Here is a 22839-nt window from a genome sequence, read left to right as displayed (position 1 = left end):
TGGAAAACTGTGCTTGGGTTTACTCTTTCTCCAATCTAATTGATAACTTTTTACATAAAAAAGCATAGGGTTGACATAGTTAAAATTAGCTGATTTTAGATGTTCAGATCTATAACTAAGTTATAGATTTAATAAAATTAGAAGAGTTTAGTAGGAAAAAAGGTATGCTAATTACCATGATCTCCCATTTCCAGAATAAACATGGGCTGTTACTAAGATGTTTCACAAATAAGGTCTCTTCCTTTCATGACATAATTTTATCTTTTTGTGTATTTGATAAAATTTCAAGGACTTAAGAGTACATAAAATCACTTTGAATCCTAATCCAGAGCCAAAAAGTTCAGAGAGAGGATAATGCCACAAACATATCAGTTCAGCACCAAATATACACACATGGTCCTGGGCCAGGTCCTGAGGGCCACGTGGAGACAGGAGACAAAAAGACCTCCCTGCTCTCTGAACAGCTGACAACGTAAAAATGGGCAAATAAAACTAGTTTATGTCAAACTGCTGGGAACTGATGCAACATAGCAATTAGTCTAAATAACTGAAGGAAGAAATACACAATACAGACTACTTGCCTGCATAGTCATATGTACAGTAACTGCTCAGTACTTGAAAACTATTAAGGGTTACTTCTTTGATTCACATTAAAAGTTATCCATTTCTATAGATTTTTTTACATAGCACACATTTTCAATACTTTAATCATTTTTATAGTTTAAAATATAGCTGAATCCACTCCAAATTTTTTACATTTTCCCTCAGTTGAGAAAACAAACTGAACACAGTTCTACCGCAAAGACCAAGGGACGGTGCACAGGGAGAAAGGGTTAGTCAAGGTTCTTGTTTACAGCCAGTGCTCAGCATGGTGAAGACTCAGATTTAGCAGAATGTTCTTTCCCTAAATGGTTATCGGTGGCAATGGGATCCCAGGGCACAGTTTCCAGAGGAGCACTGGGAGAAAGGAGGAGGATGGTAGAGAATTCTATGATGGACAGAACATAGGGTCCTAGGCTAGATCAACGTATTCCAAGTGAGCAGATAGGAGAACCTCTTCTAAAAGATTCTGAAGAACAAATATAAAACTTTGTTTTCAAGTCTTGAGGAGCAGGAAGCTCATTACCAAACAAGGTAACTCATCCCACTGTTGGGATCCTCTCATCATTAAAAGATTCTCTGGTAAGATGACCCGAAATCTGTCTTTTTGTGCCTTTCTCACTCAGGTGTTGGTTTTGTCTCCCTGGAGCAACTCAGAACAAATTCATTACCCCATTCCTATGAAAGTCCTTCAAATATCTACTGGGATTTTTCTCTTATTCAGGGGTGGAGGTTACATTTTTGCTAGCTAACATGGGTGGCGAAAGGAACTGGAATACTCTGAGCCGTGGACATCACGCTTAGAGGTATGTAGGGCTGGGTGTAGGATGTGCAGAGTCCCAAGGCTAAAAGTTGGTTTTCAGTACATTAAGTTCACTGACTTCCCTGATCAAACATAAAGCTGACCAGTTGTTCCAAAGGATTCAGATGGATAAAAAGAAAACTTTTACATAACGGACATTAAAAAAACTAGTAAATGGAAAATTTAAGATAGAGAATTAAAAAAAGATCTACTTTTGGAGGAATAACTCTCCAATTGAAATTTTAATTGAGACTGAAATCTCCAAGAAATAATCCAGTTGTCAACAAGTAACTTTTAGAAGAAATTCTAAAATTTCTAGAATTAGAGTTGCATCTCTATGCAAACCCCAGCTTCCTCGTTCGCATGTAACTTGACAAACTGGGCTGTCTCATGCCAGGGGAAGAAGATTCTCTCAAACTCACCAAGGAGCTACTCAGCCCTGAATGATGACACAGGTACCATTACATCTCACAGAAGCTTCATCAAACTCTAATTAGAACAGTCTCAAGAGAACTAGAAAGGCAGTGGAATTCTACATTTTATTTGCCAGAGAATAAAGTTCCACTGATGCACATTTCTAAAGCTGCTATCTCTTACATGCTGAACATCTGTTTCACTTACACAAATACATTTCACCTTCTTGCTCATTTAAAGAGCCAAAATGAACTCAAAAATATTAGTATGTTAAAAAAAAAAAAAAAAGCCTGAGTTTTAGGCTGCCACTAAAGACCAGGGTGAGATTTTATACAAAATTCTGGCGAAATTTAATGGGAGACTCACATAGAAAGTGCTTAAAACAGGGGTTTATATAATGAAAGTGACAGTTCAAGTCTTCTCTAGAATACTGTGATGGCTAGGAGATCAATAACAGCTGATTTTAATTTAGGGAGAACCTGGCATTCACTTTTTGTTCTTAGGATAGAATGTATGGCGTGACTGAGAAAAATGGCAAGAAAAATAATTGCATGAAAGGGTAAAATAAATCTCTACAAAAAGACAACTTCTCTTGGGCTTCCCTGGTGGCGCAGTGGTTGAGAGTCTGCCTGTCGATGCAGGGGACATGGGTTCGTGCCCCGGTCCGGGAAGATCCCACGTGCCCCGGAGCAGCTGGGCCCGTGAGCCATGGCCGCTGGGCCTGCGCGTCCGGAGCCTGTGCTCCGTGGCGGGAGAGGCCACAGCGGTGAGAGGCCCACCTACTGCAAAAAAAAAAAAAAAAAAGACAACTTCTCACCATCTCACCAAGAAAATCCTATGAAATAGGTCCTAAAAGTAGTGATTTTTTTTTTCTCTGCCAAAAAGATTTTCATACCTTTCCTCTCTCCTAGGTGGCAGTGTGGCATAAAAAGAGACTAACCCAGGACCCACCAACTACTACAGGATTCAAAGATCACTAAGAATAGAGATTCAAGGAAAAATACTTAATAAGGTATTAGCATAAAGAAACATTTTTTTTTTTATAAATAGAAAAGAGTAGTACTCACTGGTTCCACGTTATATGAAAAAAGAGCATACTCTCTATCTGGAGATATTTCATATCTGACAGCTCTTAACGATTCCTAAAAGAAAAAAACAAAGAACAAAGAATTTTAAAGTATTACGTACAACATAACTCAAAATCTTGTAGTGAAACTGTGCCTGTGGTGCCATTTTCAAAATTTGCTAATAAAATTAGTATGGAGCCAACTTGCTAAAGTCTATTAAAAATGGCTATATCCTTTTTTGTTAACCGAACAGTGTTCAGTTAATTAATGCTATTTTACATTTTATTTGTACTTTTTTTCAAATTTCAACCAAGCATATTGTATCTGCTGAAAGAAATCAGTAGAAATAAACATAAAAACAAATAACCTTTTCACACAAGACTCCCAATCTCTCTGTATCTTTAAACACACGTTCCTTTGCTCATTCTTATACTTAGAAGCTTCTATTAAGCAGACTTGTTCCTAAAATAGAATCACATTCCACACATGATTTGGCAACATGCCTCTTCACCTTCATGGATTCTGACCCATAAGTCAGTGGATAGAGGGCTATCATTTTTTCTTTCAAATTTCTTCAGAGCACACAGGGAATTTTACATAAATGAAATCACATTGAAAATGCTGTGTTTCCCTTCAACTTGCCCGTCTTCTCTGATGCACTCCCACTGCTGTACAGACCCTCATACCCACTAGAAAGAGCCTTATATTGTCAACTTGGCGTGTATCACTCTACAAATGATCATAGGACCACATGCAAGCATTAGATGTATAACCACAGCTAAAAGTGACGTCACCTTACACAACACTCACCTTAGTTTTCTCACATAACAGTAAGTTAAGGTTTAGCCTGAATTAGTGCTCTTTAAAGCTTGCATACTATTCTATGGTGTGGCTATATCTTCATTCACTCAGTCCTTACTCAAGGGCAGTTATAGGAGGTTCTTGTTATTCATGGTAGTTACATTCTAGAAAGTCTCCACAAATCCTGTTCCTAGGGGAATGCAGAGTTAGGTTCCTGTGAGCCTCTGGTCACAGTGTTTTTGTCAACCAGTCAGTACCTAACCTTGTCTTAGGTGTGTTTCTGTTTGAAGACGTCTTACTGAGTATATATTTGCTTTCATCAACACAGAACTCATGGCTAACAACACGATAGCCTGTGCCTGAATGAAGCTCATTAATACGTCTTTTCTCTGTAAGAAAAACAGCATCACAGCCTTCTTGAACTTAGGAACACAAGACAGGCCTTCAGCGTTATTCTTGGGAGCCATTTTAAACAGCATAATCACCAATAAAAAGCACAAAAATGTGAAAAACTTGGCACTACATAGACCACAAAAAGAACACTTGTTTATAGTATGAGGTTTGACACCAGAAGACAACGGACAGCTTCAATATTCTGCCACTATGCACGTGTACAAGAATGACTGCAGAAGCACCCTGAGTATTAACTTGGGGGTCACAAATAAACTTTAGCACAAGGCGAATCTGCAAATATGGAAGCCGTGAATGATGAGGGTCAACTGTGACGTGTTTCCAGTCTGCTGTTATTATACACGATGTTGTAATAAGGGTCCTTATCCATATATCTTTACTGGTGTGTGTATTATTATTTTAATTATTTTACAGGGTAGAGTTCTAAGGGGAGAATTGATGATGTATAAGTTTTTAAAAAATTTAAATAGATATTGCCAAATTTCTTTTCAAAATTGTTCTTGAAATGAACATTCTCGCTACGGATGTAGGAATGCACCCTTTCTTCCCTTCCTTGGCAGAAACAAGTCACTGTATTTTCTTCCATTTTGACCCTCTGATGGGTGTGAAGTGGTGCCTCACTCATAGCTTAGTTTATTTCTCTGCTTACATTCAATCCCCACTGGAGATGTTTTAGGCAATGTGGATTTTATCTTCAGAGAACTGTCTATCCATATCTCCTTGAAAGTATTTCCTACACTGAGTTTTCTCCCATTCTCTCTTAAGCTCGCTCCTATCATGTTTTCACCCCACCTTGACCAAGATCTCTCTTCTCAAGGTTACCAGAGGCTCAGTCGCTAAATGTCGTGCTAATTCCTCAGCTCTCACCGTATTTGGTGCTACTGACCACTGTCTCCTCCCAAACCCCGTCTTCACCTGGCAGCCAGGGTACACCTGGTTTCTCTCTTACTTCCCTTGCCACTTGTTTTCAAATGCCCCTTTGCAGGTTCCCTTGGTTCCTCTGACCTCTGAATCCCAGAGTATCCAACACTCATTATTTGGACCTCTTTACTCTTCCATAAGAAATCACCTCCCAGGTGATATCATCCAGCCTGGTAGCTAAAAATCCATGTATCTGCTGAGGATTCCAACAGTCAAGTCTCTGTCCAGATCTCCCAACCTGGTCTGGACTTGACCTCGACCTTCAGACTCGTCTATCTAACTGCCTCCCTGACATCTTTCCACTTGGATATCAAACGGGCATGTCAACGTGCACAAAACCAAGCCCCTCACATCCTCTCCCCTCCCCCTGCAGCTCCTGGCAGCTCCTTGCTCATGTCAGATGTAGCAACCCCACTCACTCAGCTGCTCAGGCCAAACTCTTAGCCATCTTTTCTCTTTCTCTCTGTCTTACACACCTGAGATCCAGTTGATCAGAGAACCCTGCTGGTCTACCACCAAAGGACACTCAGAACCCTTCCCTCCCTGCCGCCACCACCCCAGTCTAAGGCATGGGCCTTGTTTTTCTGAGCTATTGCAGTGACCTTCCAGCTGCATCCCCAGGTTCTGTCTTTGCCCCACTGCAGCCTCTGCTAGCCACAGGGGCCGGGGCCAGGCCCAGCTTTTAAATACGTAAATCATGATACTGCGCCTTGCCTGAAGCCCACCCACACAGCCTCCCATCACACTCACAGTATAAGTCAAAGTTCTGACTGAGCAGTAGCCCTGCCTGGCCAGGGTCCCCATCAGCTCTCTCTCCCACCTCACCAGTGTCCACACCTTCTCAGAGCAAGCCAGGCACTGCTGTCTCAAGGACGCTGTGTTTGCTCTTCTCTCTGCCTGAAACTCTAGATTCTCACTTCTTTCATCTTTTTTCTCAAAAGTCACCTTTTGCGCGACGACTTCCACATCCTTGAATAGCCATTATATCTACAAACTTTAACAGGCTGGCCTCTAATTTTTTATAACTCTCTTTCCTTATTTCCCTAAAATAATAATTATCTAAAACAAAATATATGTTACATTTATTTATTTATTTCCTGTCTCCTTCATTAGAATGTAAGCTCCTTGAAAGGAGGGTTTTCTCCAAAAAAAATGTTTAATTTCTCTTGGCCATGTTTTGTAGTTTACAGCACGCAGATCTTATCCCTAAGTATTTAGTATTATTGATATTTTACACACACATATATATAAATAAAATACACATGTATGTCTTAATTTCAATATCCAGTTGTTTATTGCTTACAGAAATATAACAGACTTTGGTACCCTGACCTTATGCTCTGCAACCTTGCTAAATTACATTAATTGTGGGTATTTTTTGGTAGATTCCTTAGAAGTTTCTACATAATCATTCTTCTCCCCTGTGGAGAGTTTTCTCCTTTCTTTCCTAACTAACTGGATGCTTTTTGCTTCTTTTTATAGCCAGTTACACTCTAGGGAAGTGCCAGTATGATGCCGCATAGAAGTCATGAGAGTGGACACCTCACCTTTTCCCGATCTTATGAAGAAGGCATTCACTCTTCACTATTCAGTGTGATATTAGTGGTGCATTTTTTTTTGTAGATGCCTTTAATCAGGTTGAAGATGTTCTTATCTATTTCCAGTTTCCTCAGAGTTTTTATAATAAATGTTGAGTGTTATAATGAATGTTGCATTTTCTCAGTTGCTTTTTCTACATTATTGAGCGATGATTAGGTTGTAGCTTTTTAAAATCTGTCAATATGGTAAATTACATTGTTTGATTTTTAAACGGTAAACCAAACTTGCATTCCTGGGATAAACTCTTTGGCCATGTTGTGTCACCCCTTCTATATATTGCTAGATGTGATTTGCTAATATTCTGTTGAGGATTTTTGAACCTGTGTTCACGAGGAAAATTGTGGTTTTCTTTTCTGGCAATATCTTTGTTTGGTTTTTATTTCAGAGTAGTGCTGCTCCAAGAAATAATTTGGAAAATTATTCCTCCTCTTCTTGTATTTGTTTTATGAGTTTGTGTAGAATCAGTATTATGTTTTCCTTAAATGTTTGCTAGAATTCACCAGTGAAAACATTTGGGCTTTGAATTTTCTATATGTGGAGGTTTTAAACTATTAATCAGATTTTTTTTTTTTTTTTTTTTTGCGGTACGCGGGCCTCTCACTGCTGCGGCCTCTCCCGTTGTGAAGCACAGGCTCCAGACGCACAGGCCCAGCGGCCATGGCTCATGGGCCCAGCCGCTCTGCAGCATGTGGGATCCTCCCAGACCAGGGCACGAACCGTGTCCCCTGCATTGGCAGGCGGACTCTCAACCACTGCGCCACCAGGGAAGCCCTTAATTAGATTTTTTATGTCAACATAGGACTATTCAGATTGCCAGCTGCATCTTCAGTGAACTGTGATAATTTGTGTCTTTCAAGCATTTATTTGTTTCATTTGTGTTGTCAAATTTATTGATAGAAAGCTGTTCAAAATATTTTCTATTATCCTTGTAACATCTGTAGTGATGGTCTCGCCTCTGTTCCTGATATTGGTTGTTTTGTCCTTTGTCTTTGTCCTTCATCAATTTTATTAATCTTTTCCAAAAAACAGCTCTGAGTATTCTTGAATTTTTCTATTTTTTCTGTTTTCTATATGGTTGATTTCTTCTCTTTATTACCTTCCTTTTGTGTACTTAGGTTTACTTTTTCTTCTTTTTTCCCTAGTTTCTTATGGTGAAAGCTTAGATATAAGCACTTAAAGCTATAAATTTCCCTTTAAGTATACTGCCTAGCTGCATACTGTATATTTTGATATTATGTATTTTTATTTTCATTCATTTCAAACTATTCTCTAATTTCCATTTGATTTCTTCTTTGGCCAATTTTTTATTCAGAAGTATGGTGTTTAATTTCTAATCATTAGGATATTTTCCAGATTTTTTTTTTGCTATTGGTTTCTAGTTTAATTTTGTATTTGTTAGAGAACATACTTTGTATAATTTCCAAGCTTTGAAATATATTGAGGCTATGTTAATGGCCCGGACTATGGTCTATCATGGTAAATATCCCATGTGCACTCAGAAAGAATATGTACTCTGCTGTTGAGTGGTGGGATCTACAAATGTCAGGTCAGTTGGTTAATTGTGTTTTCAAGAATTTCTGTATGCTTACTAAGCTTTTTTCTACATGTTCTATCAATTACTAAGAGCGGATTGTTTGAATCACCAACTACAATTGTGAATTTGTCCATTTCTGCTTTTGGTTCAAGCAATTGTTGCTTCAAGTACTGTAGCTCTATTGCTAGTTGAATACACCTTCAGGATTCTCATGTCTTCTTAATGAACTGACTCCTTTATCATTATGAAATCTTTCTTTTTATTTCTGGTTATCTTTGGTTAGTGTTTGCATGGTATATCTTTTTACAACCATTTAATTTTAACCTATGTCTTTATATTTAAGGTAGATATCATAGATAGCTTATAATTGGGTCTTGCTTTTTAAAACTAATCTTAAAATCCTCTGGGAGTAATAAGGGGAGCTTGTGTACATAATAAACATGGGGATATGAGGAATATCTGTCCTTTATACTGCAGTTACTTTCCATTCTATATTGGATCAGCTTTCTGCCCCTGCATGACATGCTTGAGAAAGTTACAACATGTTCCAAAGATTTTAGGTGTGTATGTTGGTGTTTCTTATGTCAATTTTTAGAGTAGGAGAAAAGGTTCAGAAATCTTACATAAGGTTACATAACATTAAGAGGAACTGGATATATTTCACATTTAAAGAAACCTTTTATAAAAAGATAGATGTATTTTTTTTCAGGACTAGGTAATTCATTTCACCTAAACTTCCATCAAAAGCCTAGCCACACATTGACCATATTTATCATTCCTGGCACTTGTCACTCTATTATGTAGACCCAACTTTTCATCTGGTAAAACCTTTCTTACTCCAAAGAATGTCCTTTAAATTTCTCAGTGTGCAGGTACATGGCCAATTAATTATCTTAGATTTTATCTCTGAATACTTTATCTTTATTTTTGAAAGGTACTTTTGCTGCACATAGAATTCTAGATTAACAGTTTTATTTTTCTCCCAGTACCTTAAAGGTGTCATTCCACTTTCTTCTGGCTTGCATAGCATCTTCTGGTGAAGAGTCGGTTGTCACACTTATGTTTGTTCTTCTGTACAAATGTCTCTTTGCTTTGGCTGCCGTTAAGGTGTTCTATTTTTCACTGGTTTTCAAAACTTGATTATCATAGTGTAACTTGCTTTGGTGTGGTTTTCTTTATATTTCTTATGGTCAGGGTTTATTGAGTTTTTATACCACATGTGGTAAAAATTCAGTCACTATTTCTTCAAAAGCGTGTTTTGTCTTTTCTCTCTTCTCTTTCTGGGGCATTAATAACAAGTATCTTACTTCACTTTATATTGTTCAACAAGTCATTGTGACTCTGTTCATGTTTTTTTAGGTCTTTTTTCCTCTCTGTTCTTCATTTTGGATAGTTTGTATTGCTATTAGTTAAAGTTTAACTTATTTTTTCCTTCCGTGGTGCCTAATCGGCTATTAATCTGGAGTTTTAAATTTTTATATTTTTCATCTCTGGAAATTTTATTTGGGTATTTTACAGTCTTCAATTTCTCTTCACTGTACTCATGGTTTTCTTCATATTCTTGAGCATTTGAAACATATTTATCTTAGCAGTTTTAATGTGTTTTTCTGCTAATCCCATTATCTGTTATTTGTGGGTCTGTTTCTATTGACTGATTTTTCTCCTTATGATGGGTCACATTTTTCTGCCTCTCTGTATATATAGTAATTTAAGAAATAACACCAGATATTTTGAATTTTCTCTTGTTGAATCTTGAATTTTTTTTGTGTGTTCCTTCAAAGCATGTTGGACTTTTTATGACAGGCAGTTAATTACTTGCAGACTAATTTAATTCTTTCAGTTTTGTTTTGAAGATGTTCTAAAGGCTGTTTCTACAATAACCATGATTTTGGGGGTTAGGTGAGCCTCATTCTTAAGGGGTTGCTCTTCTGGAGTCTCTGCTTAATATCTCATGGCCAGGAGACACTTAAATGATCCCTGGTGATGTATGAGCTCTGGGAATTTTTCCTCTTAAAGTGTCCTATAATTTTGCTCTTTACTTGAAACTTTATTTTGTCCTGCCTTGTGGTGTTTCACGTTTTATAAATAAAGATCAACAATTAACCAAAATCTCAAAGGGAACACTATGCAGATTTCTCAAGTATCCTCTAGTTAGCTTCCTCCTCTTGGGTTGTCTGTTTCATAAATTGCAGCCATCTTTTTTCCACATGAACTCTGATCTTCTCCTTAACTCAGCAAGACTGAAGGACTTCCATCTTCCTCCTTGTGCTGAAGTTCAGCAAGAACATTCATGCAGAAGATCAGCTGGCTGTTTGGTTCATTTAATTTGTTTTCCTTTTCTCAGTGGTCACAGGTGTGAGCTGCCTGTTTTCCAATATATGAAAATTGTATTTTTACCCTATATTTTACCCTGTTCTACAGTTGTGTTAGGAGAGTATAAGAATGATCATCTTATACTCTCATAGCCAGGACCAAATGTCAAGAAGAGAATTTTAGTTTGTTTTGTCATATTGTATTCCCAGTGCCTAACAGTGACTGGCACTTAATAGAATCTCTGTAAATATTTGCTGAATAAATGAATGACTATATCCTCAGTTGTTATAAGAGTGGCAATAATGTTACTGGTACAAAGATAACACCAAGAGAAACAAGCAAAGAGTGCGACTTTCTACACTTGAAAACCATCATAGGTCACATCTCTTGATGGAGGGTCAGCTGCCAGTGATACTACTTGAGACAGGCAGAATTTCATTAGGCTGTTTGAGAAGCTCATCACTGCCATTCTTAGGTAGAGTTTCACTCATTTTTGACAATCTCAGTCCCCATGCCCCCTGGGTGTGAAAATTATAGGCTGTATGTCCACCTTTTCACCAGGTGCAAGTAATGGATGCAAAACTCAACTTAGCACATTTCCTAAACATTTGCACCAAGACTATGAATCAAAGATACATTTTCCCAAGCAAAGTAGGCTTTGGTTTCAGGTTTGTCTGAGGGATGTTCCTGCAATGTTTTGTCTATTTTAGATTATTTGTCTTTTTCTGATCAATTTGAAAGAGCTCCTTGTAGACTGTAGATATTAGCCTTTTATTTGTTACCTGGATTGCAAATATTGTCCATTATTTTTCCACCAATTCTGCCTTTTTAAATTTTGAAACTTAAAGCTCTTTTATGGTAAGTTAAATATGGCTCTCTTTTTTATAGCTTCTGGATTTCCCATTTAAAAAATTTTCTCTCTTTTGTACTAAACCAAATGATAGATTCTTTTCAACATTTATATCTTTAATACAATTGGAAATTAATTTTGTATGCCTGTGAAATGAGACATTATTTCCTTGTAGATAAAGAATTAAGTTATGCTCATATTGTTTTCTAATTATGTGATCATCTCCCCCAATGATTTTTATATATCAAATACCCTTTATATTGAAACCCACTTCTGAATTATTGGGTCTTTTACTGCTCTCTAGGCTATTCCTATGCAAAATTTTATGGTTTTAAGCTTATACTTTGGGGTCAAAGAGCCTGTGAGTCACACTCTGCTCGGAACATTTACTATGTGAAATTTAGAACATTTCTTAGCTTCTCTGTGCCTCTATAAAATGGAGATAATATCATGGTTGATGTGAAATTCAATGACATAATTACAATGCCTGGTGCTATCAGCTATTATTAGTAGTATTAGTTATTAATGTGATTGAGTTGAGTACAATGTGTTTGTTATGTGTTTTAATATCAGGTAAAGGAGTACATGTTACCATATATTTTGAAACTTTCTGTGGCTAAATTCAGATGTTTATTCTCATATATGTCAATTAAAATATTTTATCAAATGTTCAACACTAATTTTTTTCAAAGTTCTAATTAGGATTATGTCAAAGTTTTATATCAATCTTAAGAGAATTAACATTTTAAATACTATATTATCACCTAACATTACATTGCATCTTTCATTTTTTTTCCAAATTGTCAACAAGATTTTATAGTTTGCTTATTCTTTATGCTGTTCTTAGATTTATTCTAGGTCCTTTCATAGTTTTTGTTCTTATTGTGAATGGAGTATTTTCTCCATTTCTACTTCTAGATACTTATGTTAATGAAGAGAGAAGGCATTGATTTATTTATGTATTTTTGTATTTAGCCATATTAATAAATTTTCTTATTAACTGCAGTAGTTTTTAAAAACTAATCTCTGTTAGGTTTTCTAAGATAGAATTATGTTATCAGAAAAAGGGATACAATTTTTTCCCAGTTCCTATTCCAATCATGTAGTTTGCTTGTATACTGCATTTCCCATGATCTCTAAGAACATATTAAATATTAATGATGATGTTGACTATTCCTTCCTGACTGTAATTGAAATGGTTTTATTGTTTGCCATTTAGAAATGTTTTCACTGCTAGTTGGTTCGTGATAAATAGTCTTCACCATATTTAAGCAGTTTTTATTCTTTTCTTACCTGGAATTTTTATTAGGAGTGGTTGATAAATTTTACCAGATGGCCTTTCAGCATCTTGTGATATAATCGTAAGTATTTTTCTGTTATTTTGCAGTTGTAATTAATTTTGTTGATTGATTTCATGACATCATTGTCATGATTAGACCTTACTTGTTCAGAGCACATTACGATTTTGATACATGACTGAATTCTACTTGCCAATATTTTATTTACAATTTTTGCATTTATGCTCACTAGTGAGATTGGTGTATAGTTTACATTTTGCATTATTTAGGGCTATTTAGTTATCAATAACACAATTTTTTAATAACATTATTCTGACTTTAAAAAGTATTGGTCTACATATATGAGGATTCCATATATATATATAAAACTATAGGCCTGTTTCTGGTGAGATGCATATCTAAATGGTTGTGTCTTGTTTTCTTGTACTACATAAATATGTATGTGATTAGGAATGCAGAGAAAGAAAGGTGGCCATTGGTGGGAGAGAGAGAGATAGAATGCTCCAAATTATCAAGTAATAGAAGGTAAATGAAGAGTACAAAGCATCAATATATCCATAGGCTGTTTTGTGAAAACAATCTCCTCATAAAGGAAAAAAAAAACCTAAATACACAAGATTAGTAATGATAAAACAAAAGCCAAACACTGACAATATTAAATGATTTCTAAGAGGACTCTTTGTGCAACTCTAGGGGAACACGTATTAAACAAAATAAATGGACAACTGTAATCTCACCCTCCCTAGTCAATAAGGAAGAGGGGAACTCGTGGATGAGGTAGCACAGCCTGCACCTGGGCCCCTAATTCGCCTAAAAATCATTTCATTTGGAATCAGACAGCCCCAGGTGCCACTCCCAGCACTGCTTGTGAGAGCCAGAGAAAACCTGAACATGCAGTCGCTATAGAACAGGAGGAAGGAGGATGAAAGCTCAACCACTGAGAAAAGCCTCCAGACGGTTTCACAAGCTGAATTCTCTCTAACCTTGAAAATGGATCATTCTGTGCACTCAGGTGCATCAGCATTTTTGCATTAGGCTGACACACTATTTTGCATCTGTAATCTTTATTTTAGGCAACATGCAGCAGCCTCCAGGAGCAATCTTGTGGTATGCGACAGTGGACCACAGGTATGAACACACCTCTGAAGCTGGGCACCGTTCTCAGTCGTGGGATGCTGGCCTCAGTTCCCTCTGGAGCCCTGTGGGCACAAAGGCTGCAGCTGGATACTTTACGCAATTTAGAAATAATTTTGTTTGGAATTAGACAAAGCTGAGCTCAGTTCTCAGGACTCCCAGCTCCCAGCTACGAGAAAAAGTTATTTTAACCTCCATAAACTTCAGCTTTCTCATCTACAAAGCAAGAGTAATGAAGTACTGCTGCTCACAGGATTCCTAAGGATTTCAATTAAATAAGATGATACATGTACAGTGTTCAGGATAATTCTGCTTGCATTGTAAGCACTCAAATATCAATTATTAGTTGATTTATCCTGCATAAACCTTGCAGCATCCTCTTCCTCAAAGTATCCCTGGTTTTCCACTCCACCACGCCTTACTTCTCCTGACTTCGTGTCTCTGAGATTGCCATTCTTCCCATTAACAAGGGTCAAAACCCCCAGACAACACAGACCACGGCTGCAGCCTCACTCACCTGCGCACAAAATGTCGCCATTTGTTCTCAATTCTACCTCCACACTCAGACTTACACCCACTCCACTCCCCGCTTTCCTGCCTTCATTCAGGGCCTCATGCCTCTTCACCTGGACCTGAAGCAGCCCCTGGGGGCTCTTTGCCTAGACTCATTCTCTTCTCCAAATACCCTTTCATACTGGTCTGGAGTTACTTTCCTAAAACACACACTTGTCCTCGAGAAACCTGTCCACTCCAATTTCCTACAGAGTAAAGACGAGCCCGCTAAGAACAGTACTTGATGACTTGCTCTTTTTCCTGGGCCTTTAAGCCCCAGCCTTCCGAGCCCCTCCCCGTAGAGCTACACCAGGTCAAGACAACTTGCTACGTGGTCTGCCCACGAACCTTTGTTACTCCGCCTGTTCACGCTGCCAGGGTGCCATTTCCCACTTCTCTCCAGGCTGCAGTCGCCTTTCAGGGGCAGCTGGAACGCTCCCTCTTCACACCCTCATCTACTGTCGACACCAATACCCTTCTCTCCTTCCTCACCTTGTTCCCGTCCCACACGGGACCTCAACTCAGAATATATTTCATTCATTAAGATCTTCTGACTTCCTTTAGATCTGGGCTGAAAGCTTCCCAGGAGTAAACACTGTGGTTTACAAATCCTATATCCACCCACCCACCCATCTTGTGCAGCCCAGGGCCTTGCTCAGAGAAGACTCTCCCTTAATGTCAAATGATGAGATGAAGGTGTGACAGCACAGCGGCATCAGGCCACCCCTCACGTAAAGAGAACAGCATGTTTGGGGCCAGAAAGATCAAGCTGCTACTTTATTTCTTTTCAGGTCTTTTAAAGACACAAGTATGAGATATGCTACTCATGTACTTTAAAAATTAAAAACATGGGGGAGGGAAGGATTGGGAGTTTGGGATGAGCAGATGCAAACCAGTATATATAGGATGGATAAACAACAGGGTCCTACTGTGTAGCACAGGGAACTATAGTCAACATCCTGTGATAAGCTATGATGGAAAAGAATATGAAAAAGAATATATATATCTGTAACTAAATCACTATGCTGTACAGCAGAAACTGACACAACATTGTAAATCAACTATACTTTGATAAAATTTTTTTAAATAGAAAAAAAGAAAATAATCATTTGAAAATGATTTGTCCTACTTACAACTTAAAAAATTAAAAGCAATAGCCTATGAAATGAAAATGAGAACTAAAATAAGTCAAAGGTACTTTTGTTTTTTGTTCTGTCTTGTCATATGAGAAGTAGACAAAGAGAGGGGAAAAGAGTAAAAGAAAAAAATCAGGAATAAAATGAAAGTGATCATCTGAGACACCAGAGGAAAACAGAAAAACACAGAGGGACACAGAGGATGGGCAGAACCATGCAGACACAGAAACAAATACAGAATACAGAGAGACAGTCTGTACCAAGGCTTTCTACAACATTCTCGCAAAAGACATTGACTTTTTAGGCCACGCTTTTGTTCCTGGACTAAGGGGGTTTGAAACCCTGAGGCCAGTCTGGTCAGAGGCCAGTGCTCGTGGTCAACTATGGGGACAGCCCAGCTGCTACCTGCCCCACCAGCCAGATTTGGATCTGTGAGAGAATTAGGTCTCGCTGTTGCCAGATCTTCCAGTTTTTCAAGAGAAGCCAGAAATCTGGATGTTAAGTTTGTAAAAAACTACTCTGTGGGCCAAATAAAACATTTCAATGGGCACCATTGGTGCCAGAGTTTACCCTCTGAATTATGGACAAAAACAAGGCTATTCCTCCTTCCTCGCTGTAACCTGGGTGCCAAGTGCAGTCAGCCTGGGGTGGAAATGCTCCCTGGGCACGGCTGGCGCCACCACAGAGGTTGTTCTAGCTGTGGGTCTGGCAGCATCTGTTTGGGGAAGAATATGGTTGAGATTAGAAGCACATCTTCCAGAGGTCCTCTGTTGTTTCTCTCCTGGATTCTGGAATGGCTCTAATCATACTAGTAATTATGTCCCTCCCTGTGAGGAGTCAGAATTCATTAATTTTTAGAGAGAGATAAAAATTCAAATTCCACAGGCTAATGATTGTATAAAATCAGAGAGAGAAATTAGAGAAACAAAAAGGCTTTTTATTTAAATGTTAATCTAGTAATTTAAATAAGTAATTAAAACAAGTAGATTAGTAATTAAACTAGTAAAGACATAAAAAGTGAGAAAACCTGACATAAGCATAATGACAGGATGCTTTTTTTAAATTTACTTGTTTTCTCTTCCAAGTGTTTCCAGGAACCATCTACAGCTCCTACATATTTATCAATGGAAGAAGTCTAATGTCTTTGAAATGTAAGGCTGAATTTTAAAAAATCTGATTAAAATTATTGAGTAAACAGCATTGAAACAGTAATTATGGAAATCATCACACTGGAAAATAATACACAAAATTTCACCACCTAACATGACAAGCTACTGCCAGAGTTCAATGTTCACTTCCCAGCCTTTTCAATGAACATAGATGATGTTGACAGCTGTTAACTGAAGTGTATTAATATTGTATTCTTCTGTGTCTATTTAGTATAACATCATAAATATTTTTCATATTATTTTATAGCCTTCCTAACTATTATTTTAATGGCTACATCATATTTTATTTATTTTTATTTACTTATTTCTTTAGTTTCAGGTATTTTTCACTGTTTTTAAAAACTTTCTAGATAATTTACTTATGAAAAATTCCCTGGAATGAGTCAAAAGACATAAATATTTTTATTAATCTTGAATATATTGCCAAGTTGCTTTCCCAAACACCTGGAACAATTTAAATAATACAGTGAATGACTGTATCCATTGTCCCACTCCTTGTTACCGCTGGTATTTTCGGTGAAGAGGGTGTAAAAAGGATGAACATCACAGGTAACACAGAGGCTATACTGAATGGACCTGCTGGGTCAACAGCTCGTGAAGTGGAGGTCAAGCCACTGCTGTCTGTGGACCGTCTTGGTTTCCTCATCAAAGAAAAGAAGGGTTTGAATTACATAATCTGCAAAGACTATTTCAGCTTTAAAAACGTGAATCTCAAGCAAAGGCTAACACTTCATCCTCCAGAGAATTTTTGGTGTATTATGTTTTAGATGGATTGGAGAGATAACACTAAGTTTCTGTATGAATTACAGCCCCTGAGAAATCAATGTCCTTAAGTCCACTGTAAATGCACTCCTGGGGGCAGGCGGGGAGAGGGAGAGGGAGGGGGAGGGAGGGAGGGAAGGAGGGAAGGAGAGAGAGGGAGGGAGAGAAGAGGAAGAAATCAGTGGGGTGGGGTGGCAGTTTCTTAAAATAAGACAGCAGTGAAGTTTGCCACATTGACTCTTCCTTTCACGAACAATTTCTCAAGCGTGCAATGCTGTTTGAAAGCATTTTTCCCACAGTAGAACTTCTTTCAAAATTGGAGTCTATCCTCTCAAATCCTGCAGCTGCTTTATCAACTAAGTTCATGTAATATTCTAAATCCTTTGTTGTCATTTCAATAATCTTCACAGCATCTTCACCAGGAATAGATTCCATCTCAAGAAACCACTTTCTTTGCTCATCAATAAGAAGCAACTCCTTACCTGCTCAAATTTTATCACGAGATTGCAGCATTTTAGTAACGTCTTCAGGCTCTACTTCTGATTCTAGTTCTCTTGCTGTTTCCACCACATTTGCAGTTACTTCCCCCACTGAAGTCCTAAACTCCTCAAAGTTACCCATGAGGGCTGGAATCAACTTCTTCCAAACTCCTGTTAATGCTGAGATATTGACCTCTTCCCAGGAATCATGAATAGTCTTAATGGCATCTAGAATGGTGAGTCCTTTCCAGAAGGTCTTCAAGTGACTTTGCCCAGATCCATCAGAGGAATCACCATCTCTGGCAGCCACAGCCTTAAGAAATGTATTTTCTTAAATAATAAGACTTGAAAGTCAGAATTACTCTTTGATCCATGAGCTGCAGAATGGATGTGTTCACAGGCATGAAAACAACATAAATCTCATTGTACGTCTCCATCAGAGCTCTTGGGTGACCAGGTGCACTGCCTATGAGCAGTAGTATTTTGAAGGGAATCTTGTTTTCTGAGCAGTAGATGTCAACAGTGGGTTTAAAATATTCAGTAAACCATGTTGTAAACAGATGTGCTGTCATCCAGGCTTTGTTGTTCCATTTATAGAGTACAGGCAGAGAAGACTTAGCATAATTCTTAAGGGCCCTAGGATTTTTGGAATGGTAAATGAGCACTGGCTTCAGCTTAAAGTCACCAGTTGCATTAGCCCCTAACAAGAGAGTCAGCCTGTGCTTTGAAGCTTTGAAGCCAGGCATTGACTTCTCCTCTCTAGTATGAAAGTCCTAGATGGCATCTTCTTCCAACATGAGGCTGTTTCATCTGCACTGAAAATCTGTTGTTTAGTGCAGCCACCTTCATTCATTATCTTAGCTAGACCTGCTGGATGACCCACAGCTTCTACATCAGCACTTGCTGCTTCGTCTTGCACTTTCATATCATGGAGATGGCTTCTTTCCTCAAACCTCGTGAAACATCGTCTGCTAGCTTCAAGGTGTTTATCTGCAGCTTCACCATCTCTCTCAGCCTTTATAGACTTGAAGAGAGTTAGGGCTTTGCTCTGGATTAGGCCATGTTGACTTCAGGCCATGTTGTGGCTGGTTTGATCTTCTATCCAGAACACTAAAAGTTTCTCCATACCAGCAATAAGGTTGTTTCGCTTTCTTATCATTCGCGTGTTCACTGGAGGAGCACTTTTAATTTCCTTCAAGAACATCTCCTTTCCATTCACAACTTGGCTAACTGTTTGGAGCGCGAGGCCCAGCCTTCAGCCTGTCAGCTTTCCACACGCCTTCCTCACTCAGCTTCAGCATTTCCAGATTTTGATTTGAAGTGAGAGACATGCGACTCTTCCTTTCACTTGAACACTTAGAAGAACTTGTAGGGTTATTACTTGCCCTAATTTCAATATTGTTGTGTCTCAGGGGACAGAGAGGCCTGAGGAGAGGGAGAGACAGGGGCACAGCCAGTTGGTGGAGCAGTCAGAACACACACAACATTTTCAGTTAAGTTCTCCGTCTTGTATGGATGTGCTCCATGGTGCCCCCAAATCATTACAATAGTGACATTAAAAATCACTGATTACAGTTCCCATAACAAATATAATAGTCATGAAAAAGTTTGAAATATTGTGAGAATTGCCAAAAGGTGACACAGAGACACACACTGAACAAATGCTGTTGGAAAAATGGCGCCAAAAGACTTACTTGATGTAGGGTTGCCACAAACCTTCAATATGCAAAACAACGCAGCATCTGCAAAGCTCAATAAAATGAGGTCTGCCTGTATGTAATCCACGTGAAAGTTAGTTTAGGTTTTACTTTTAGAAATCGGAGAGAATGCCCCTGCCTCACCCTGGGAGGCAGCCCAGACACACCTCCTGCAGGGAAGGAGCTCGAAGTCAAGGGAGGCCCGTTCCCCCTCCCTGCTGCTGACCGGGTCACCCCGTGTGCCTGAGCCCTGAGCTGCCCGGGTCCTCCAGTCCACCTGACCATCCTGAGCCACACTGACTTGCACCCACATTCTACGCCTGTCCTCTCACGTCATCCAGACAATGCTCCTGAGGGGCAGGACGGGGTACACGGAGCTTGCACAGCTGCCTGAGGACCTGTCACTGTGGAGCAGAGAGCAGTGCCCGCGGGGAGGAGGGAGGTCAGGGACCACCCCAAACCTCTCACCACACTGACGCTCGGGGAAGCCGCTCACCTCGGTTTTGTGTCTTTTCTATCCGTTCACAGAATACACAGTTACAGAACACCCGCTACGCGCAGGTCACAGTGCCAAGCTCCGTGGAAGAGACCAAATTAAATCAGCTAGAACCTGCCTCCAACGAGCCTGACTACTGAGCAGCAGATGTCCGAGCTCATTCAGAGACGATGTGCTTGTGATTTCCTTCCCTGTAGAAATCTAACGGAGCACCTCAAAAATCTGTGGAGACGTGGATGGACCTCGAGACTGTCATAGAGTGAAGTACGTCACAAAGAGATAAACTAATGTCATATGCTAACGCATATGTGTGGAATCTACAAAAATGGTACAGATGAACCTATCTGCAAAGCAGAAACAGAGACACAAGTAGAGAACAGACGTATGGACACCAAAGGGGGAGGGGGGAGGCGATGAATTGGGAGATTGGGATTGACACATACACACTACTGATACTATGTATAAATAGATAACTAGTGAGAGCCTGCTGTAGAGCACAGGGAACTCCACTCCATGCTCTGTGGGGACTTAGACGTGAGGGAAATCCAGAAGGGGGGGGATATGTGTATACGTATGGCTGGTTCACTTTGCTCTACAGCAGAAACTAGCACAGCACTGTGAAGCAACTCTACCCCAATAAATAAAAAATAAAAACCAAAAACACAGAAGTTGGAAAAGGGACCAAGATATTTTGATAAATGCTTCCTAAAATCAATTACGATGTCACATCAAATATGAGATGCTACCAGATAATAAGGATCTGAGAATATCTCACCATCAAAAAATTAATATAAAAACCAAAAGAATGCAAATAACAGTGTGAACCAGGATGGAATTGCCTTAGAAGGTTAAATGTCTATGTGAACTCACAATTTAAAGTGTTCCTGGTATTCTGAAATATTTCGTGATCTGATTTCTACCATTTGGAGGTGTGAGAAGGGATGACTGAATTCCTTTCGGTCAAAGGAAGCTGTCTGGGGGGCAGGTGAGACCCCTCCAGGTGAGCCCAGCCCAGCACAAGCTCTCATTTGCATAATTATCAACGAGGTAAAAGGCCCTTCTGCTGGAGTGCCTAGTGTTTGCACTCATTTGCCTCCCCTTCCATTGATCCATCCCGGGAAAGAGCCAGTCACGGAAGCCAAGGAGCCAGGAGGATGCTCAAGGCCAGCAGGCTGGAGTACCCTGGTGTGACCCTGTGTGTGAGGGTCCTTCTCAGTGGCTGGGGAAAGAGGACGAGGTCAGAGGTCAGATTGTAGGTTAATATTTTAAACTTCTGCTGACCTGGGCATTCACTGCTTCATGTTCATGTCTCCACTAGTTTCAGGTTGTTTTAAGATCAACCTAAAGATTACAGGTGGCTTCACAGGTAGCACAGCTCTCTTCCTCAGCTTACTTTTACCATTTAAACAATCTCAAAGCTTTCAGGTTTCAAATAAGGAGAGACCACACCACCTAGGGAACCAGCATCGGAAAGGCAGGCGGGCAGAACCGGGCAAGAGCCACTGCCCTGTGTGCCCGCTCTCTCCAGCCCACTCATCCTCCCGGGAGCAGAGGGTCTGCCGACTCTGATCCCTTCAGAACATCATGCTTCCCCTTCTTAATACTTGCTCATGAAAATACAGAGAGCTGGATCATGCCATCAGCTTTAACTTGCAGATGGAGTAACTGAAGCACAAGTTTAACTGGCTCAAGAGAACTTAAATCCAGAGCTTCTGTGTTCTAAATGATGATGCAGGCCCCCAATGACTTTTCCTCTCTTTCCTTCGTCTGAGGTCTGTTAACCGGAGCCTTTACATGTAGCTTTGAGCCAAGAATAAACTGGTATGATCACGAATAGTATCAATCAGGCTGTACACATTTGGTGCTCAACAAATGTTTCTGAGGTGAGTGAATCAATGACATTTTAAGAAGCAATTTCATCATATAAAATAAACCTTCCAATTTTCAAGATGAGCTCTTCCTTTTTTCTTTACCTAAGGAGGTTTCTGAAGTCACCTTATTACTTGGCTAAAACAACTTCAGTTAAAATACACGATCTGTCACAAGTTATTGATCGGAGAAAGAGAAGGCTGTTCCTTGTCTTGTATTTCCTTACTAAGTGCAGCTGTACCGACTACCCTGCTTTCAGCAAACTGACATCCTCACAGGAGATATCCATAACATCCTGGCATTAACATGTACTTACCCTCAGCAATGGTCTGGTCATTTTCTCCTTTCGATTAATATGAGAAAACCATTTCTGCAACTTCAGTATTTTTGAGTTGAATCAGCTTTTCTTATGGGAGTCATTCTACCAAAGATGATTTTTTAATGCAAAAATGCAGGCACATTCATTCTTTCCAGGTCGGGTCCTACTCTGCAAACTACTACTGAATTCAATACCTGTTGTTTTGGGAATTACACCATCATACAACCTTGCTAGGCCTCTCTTACACCAGCAAACAGTCTCTGTAAAGGGCAGGATCCAGCCCATGCTAAACCTCAATAAAATGTTTATTCTTAAAGAAAAAGGTATCGCTACACCAAAAAGAAAGGAAGAGTATTTAAACAGCAGTGTCATGTTCTTGAGAAGGTAGGGCAGCATTTGTGTGGGACAGGGGATAGGGCAGCACAAAGATGGAATCATCCTTTCATCCCTTCTTGTCCCTGGGACGAGGCTCAGGGCCCTGCCTGAATCCTCACCCAAGGACTCCGGAAAGCTTACTCACTAACCGGGCTCGGGACCCTTATCTGTAAAATCAGGCAGCTAATTTTTTCTATGGTCTCTAATCCCCAGATCACAGGATTCTAGGATTCCTGTGTTT

At 39.3% G+C, this 22839-nt stretch overlaps 1 protein-coding gene across 5 annotated transcripts in view; it reads right to left on the bottom strand.

Moving 5' to 3' along the window:
* Positions 1–22839, bottom strand: part of DPP6 (dipeptidyl peptidase like 6) — a gene marked incomplete at both ends in the record, with an annotated part of 1060012 nt that overhangs the window by 292371 nt on the left and 744802 nt on the right. For all 5 annotated transcript variants that reach the window (XM_079711771.1, XM_079711773.1, XM_079711770.1 and 2 more), the window contains one exon: positions 2884–2958. In XM_079711771.1, coding sequence (XP_079567897.1) covers positions 2884–2958 — 75 coding nt within the window. The remainder of the gene's footprint in view (positions 1–2883; positions 2959–22839) is intronic.

Source organism: Hyperoodon ampullatus, assembly GCF_949752795.1.
Source record: "Hyperoodon ampullatus genome assembly, chromosome: 9".
NCBI lineage: Eukaryota > Metazoa > Chordata > Mammalia > Artiodactyla > Ziphiidae > Hyperoodon > Hyperoodon ampullatus.
The sequence above is the reverse complement of the archived record's forward strand: the minus strand, read 5'-3'. Positions and strand labels throughout refer to the sequence as shown.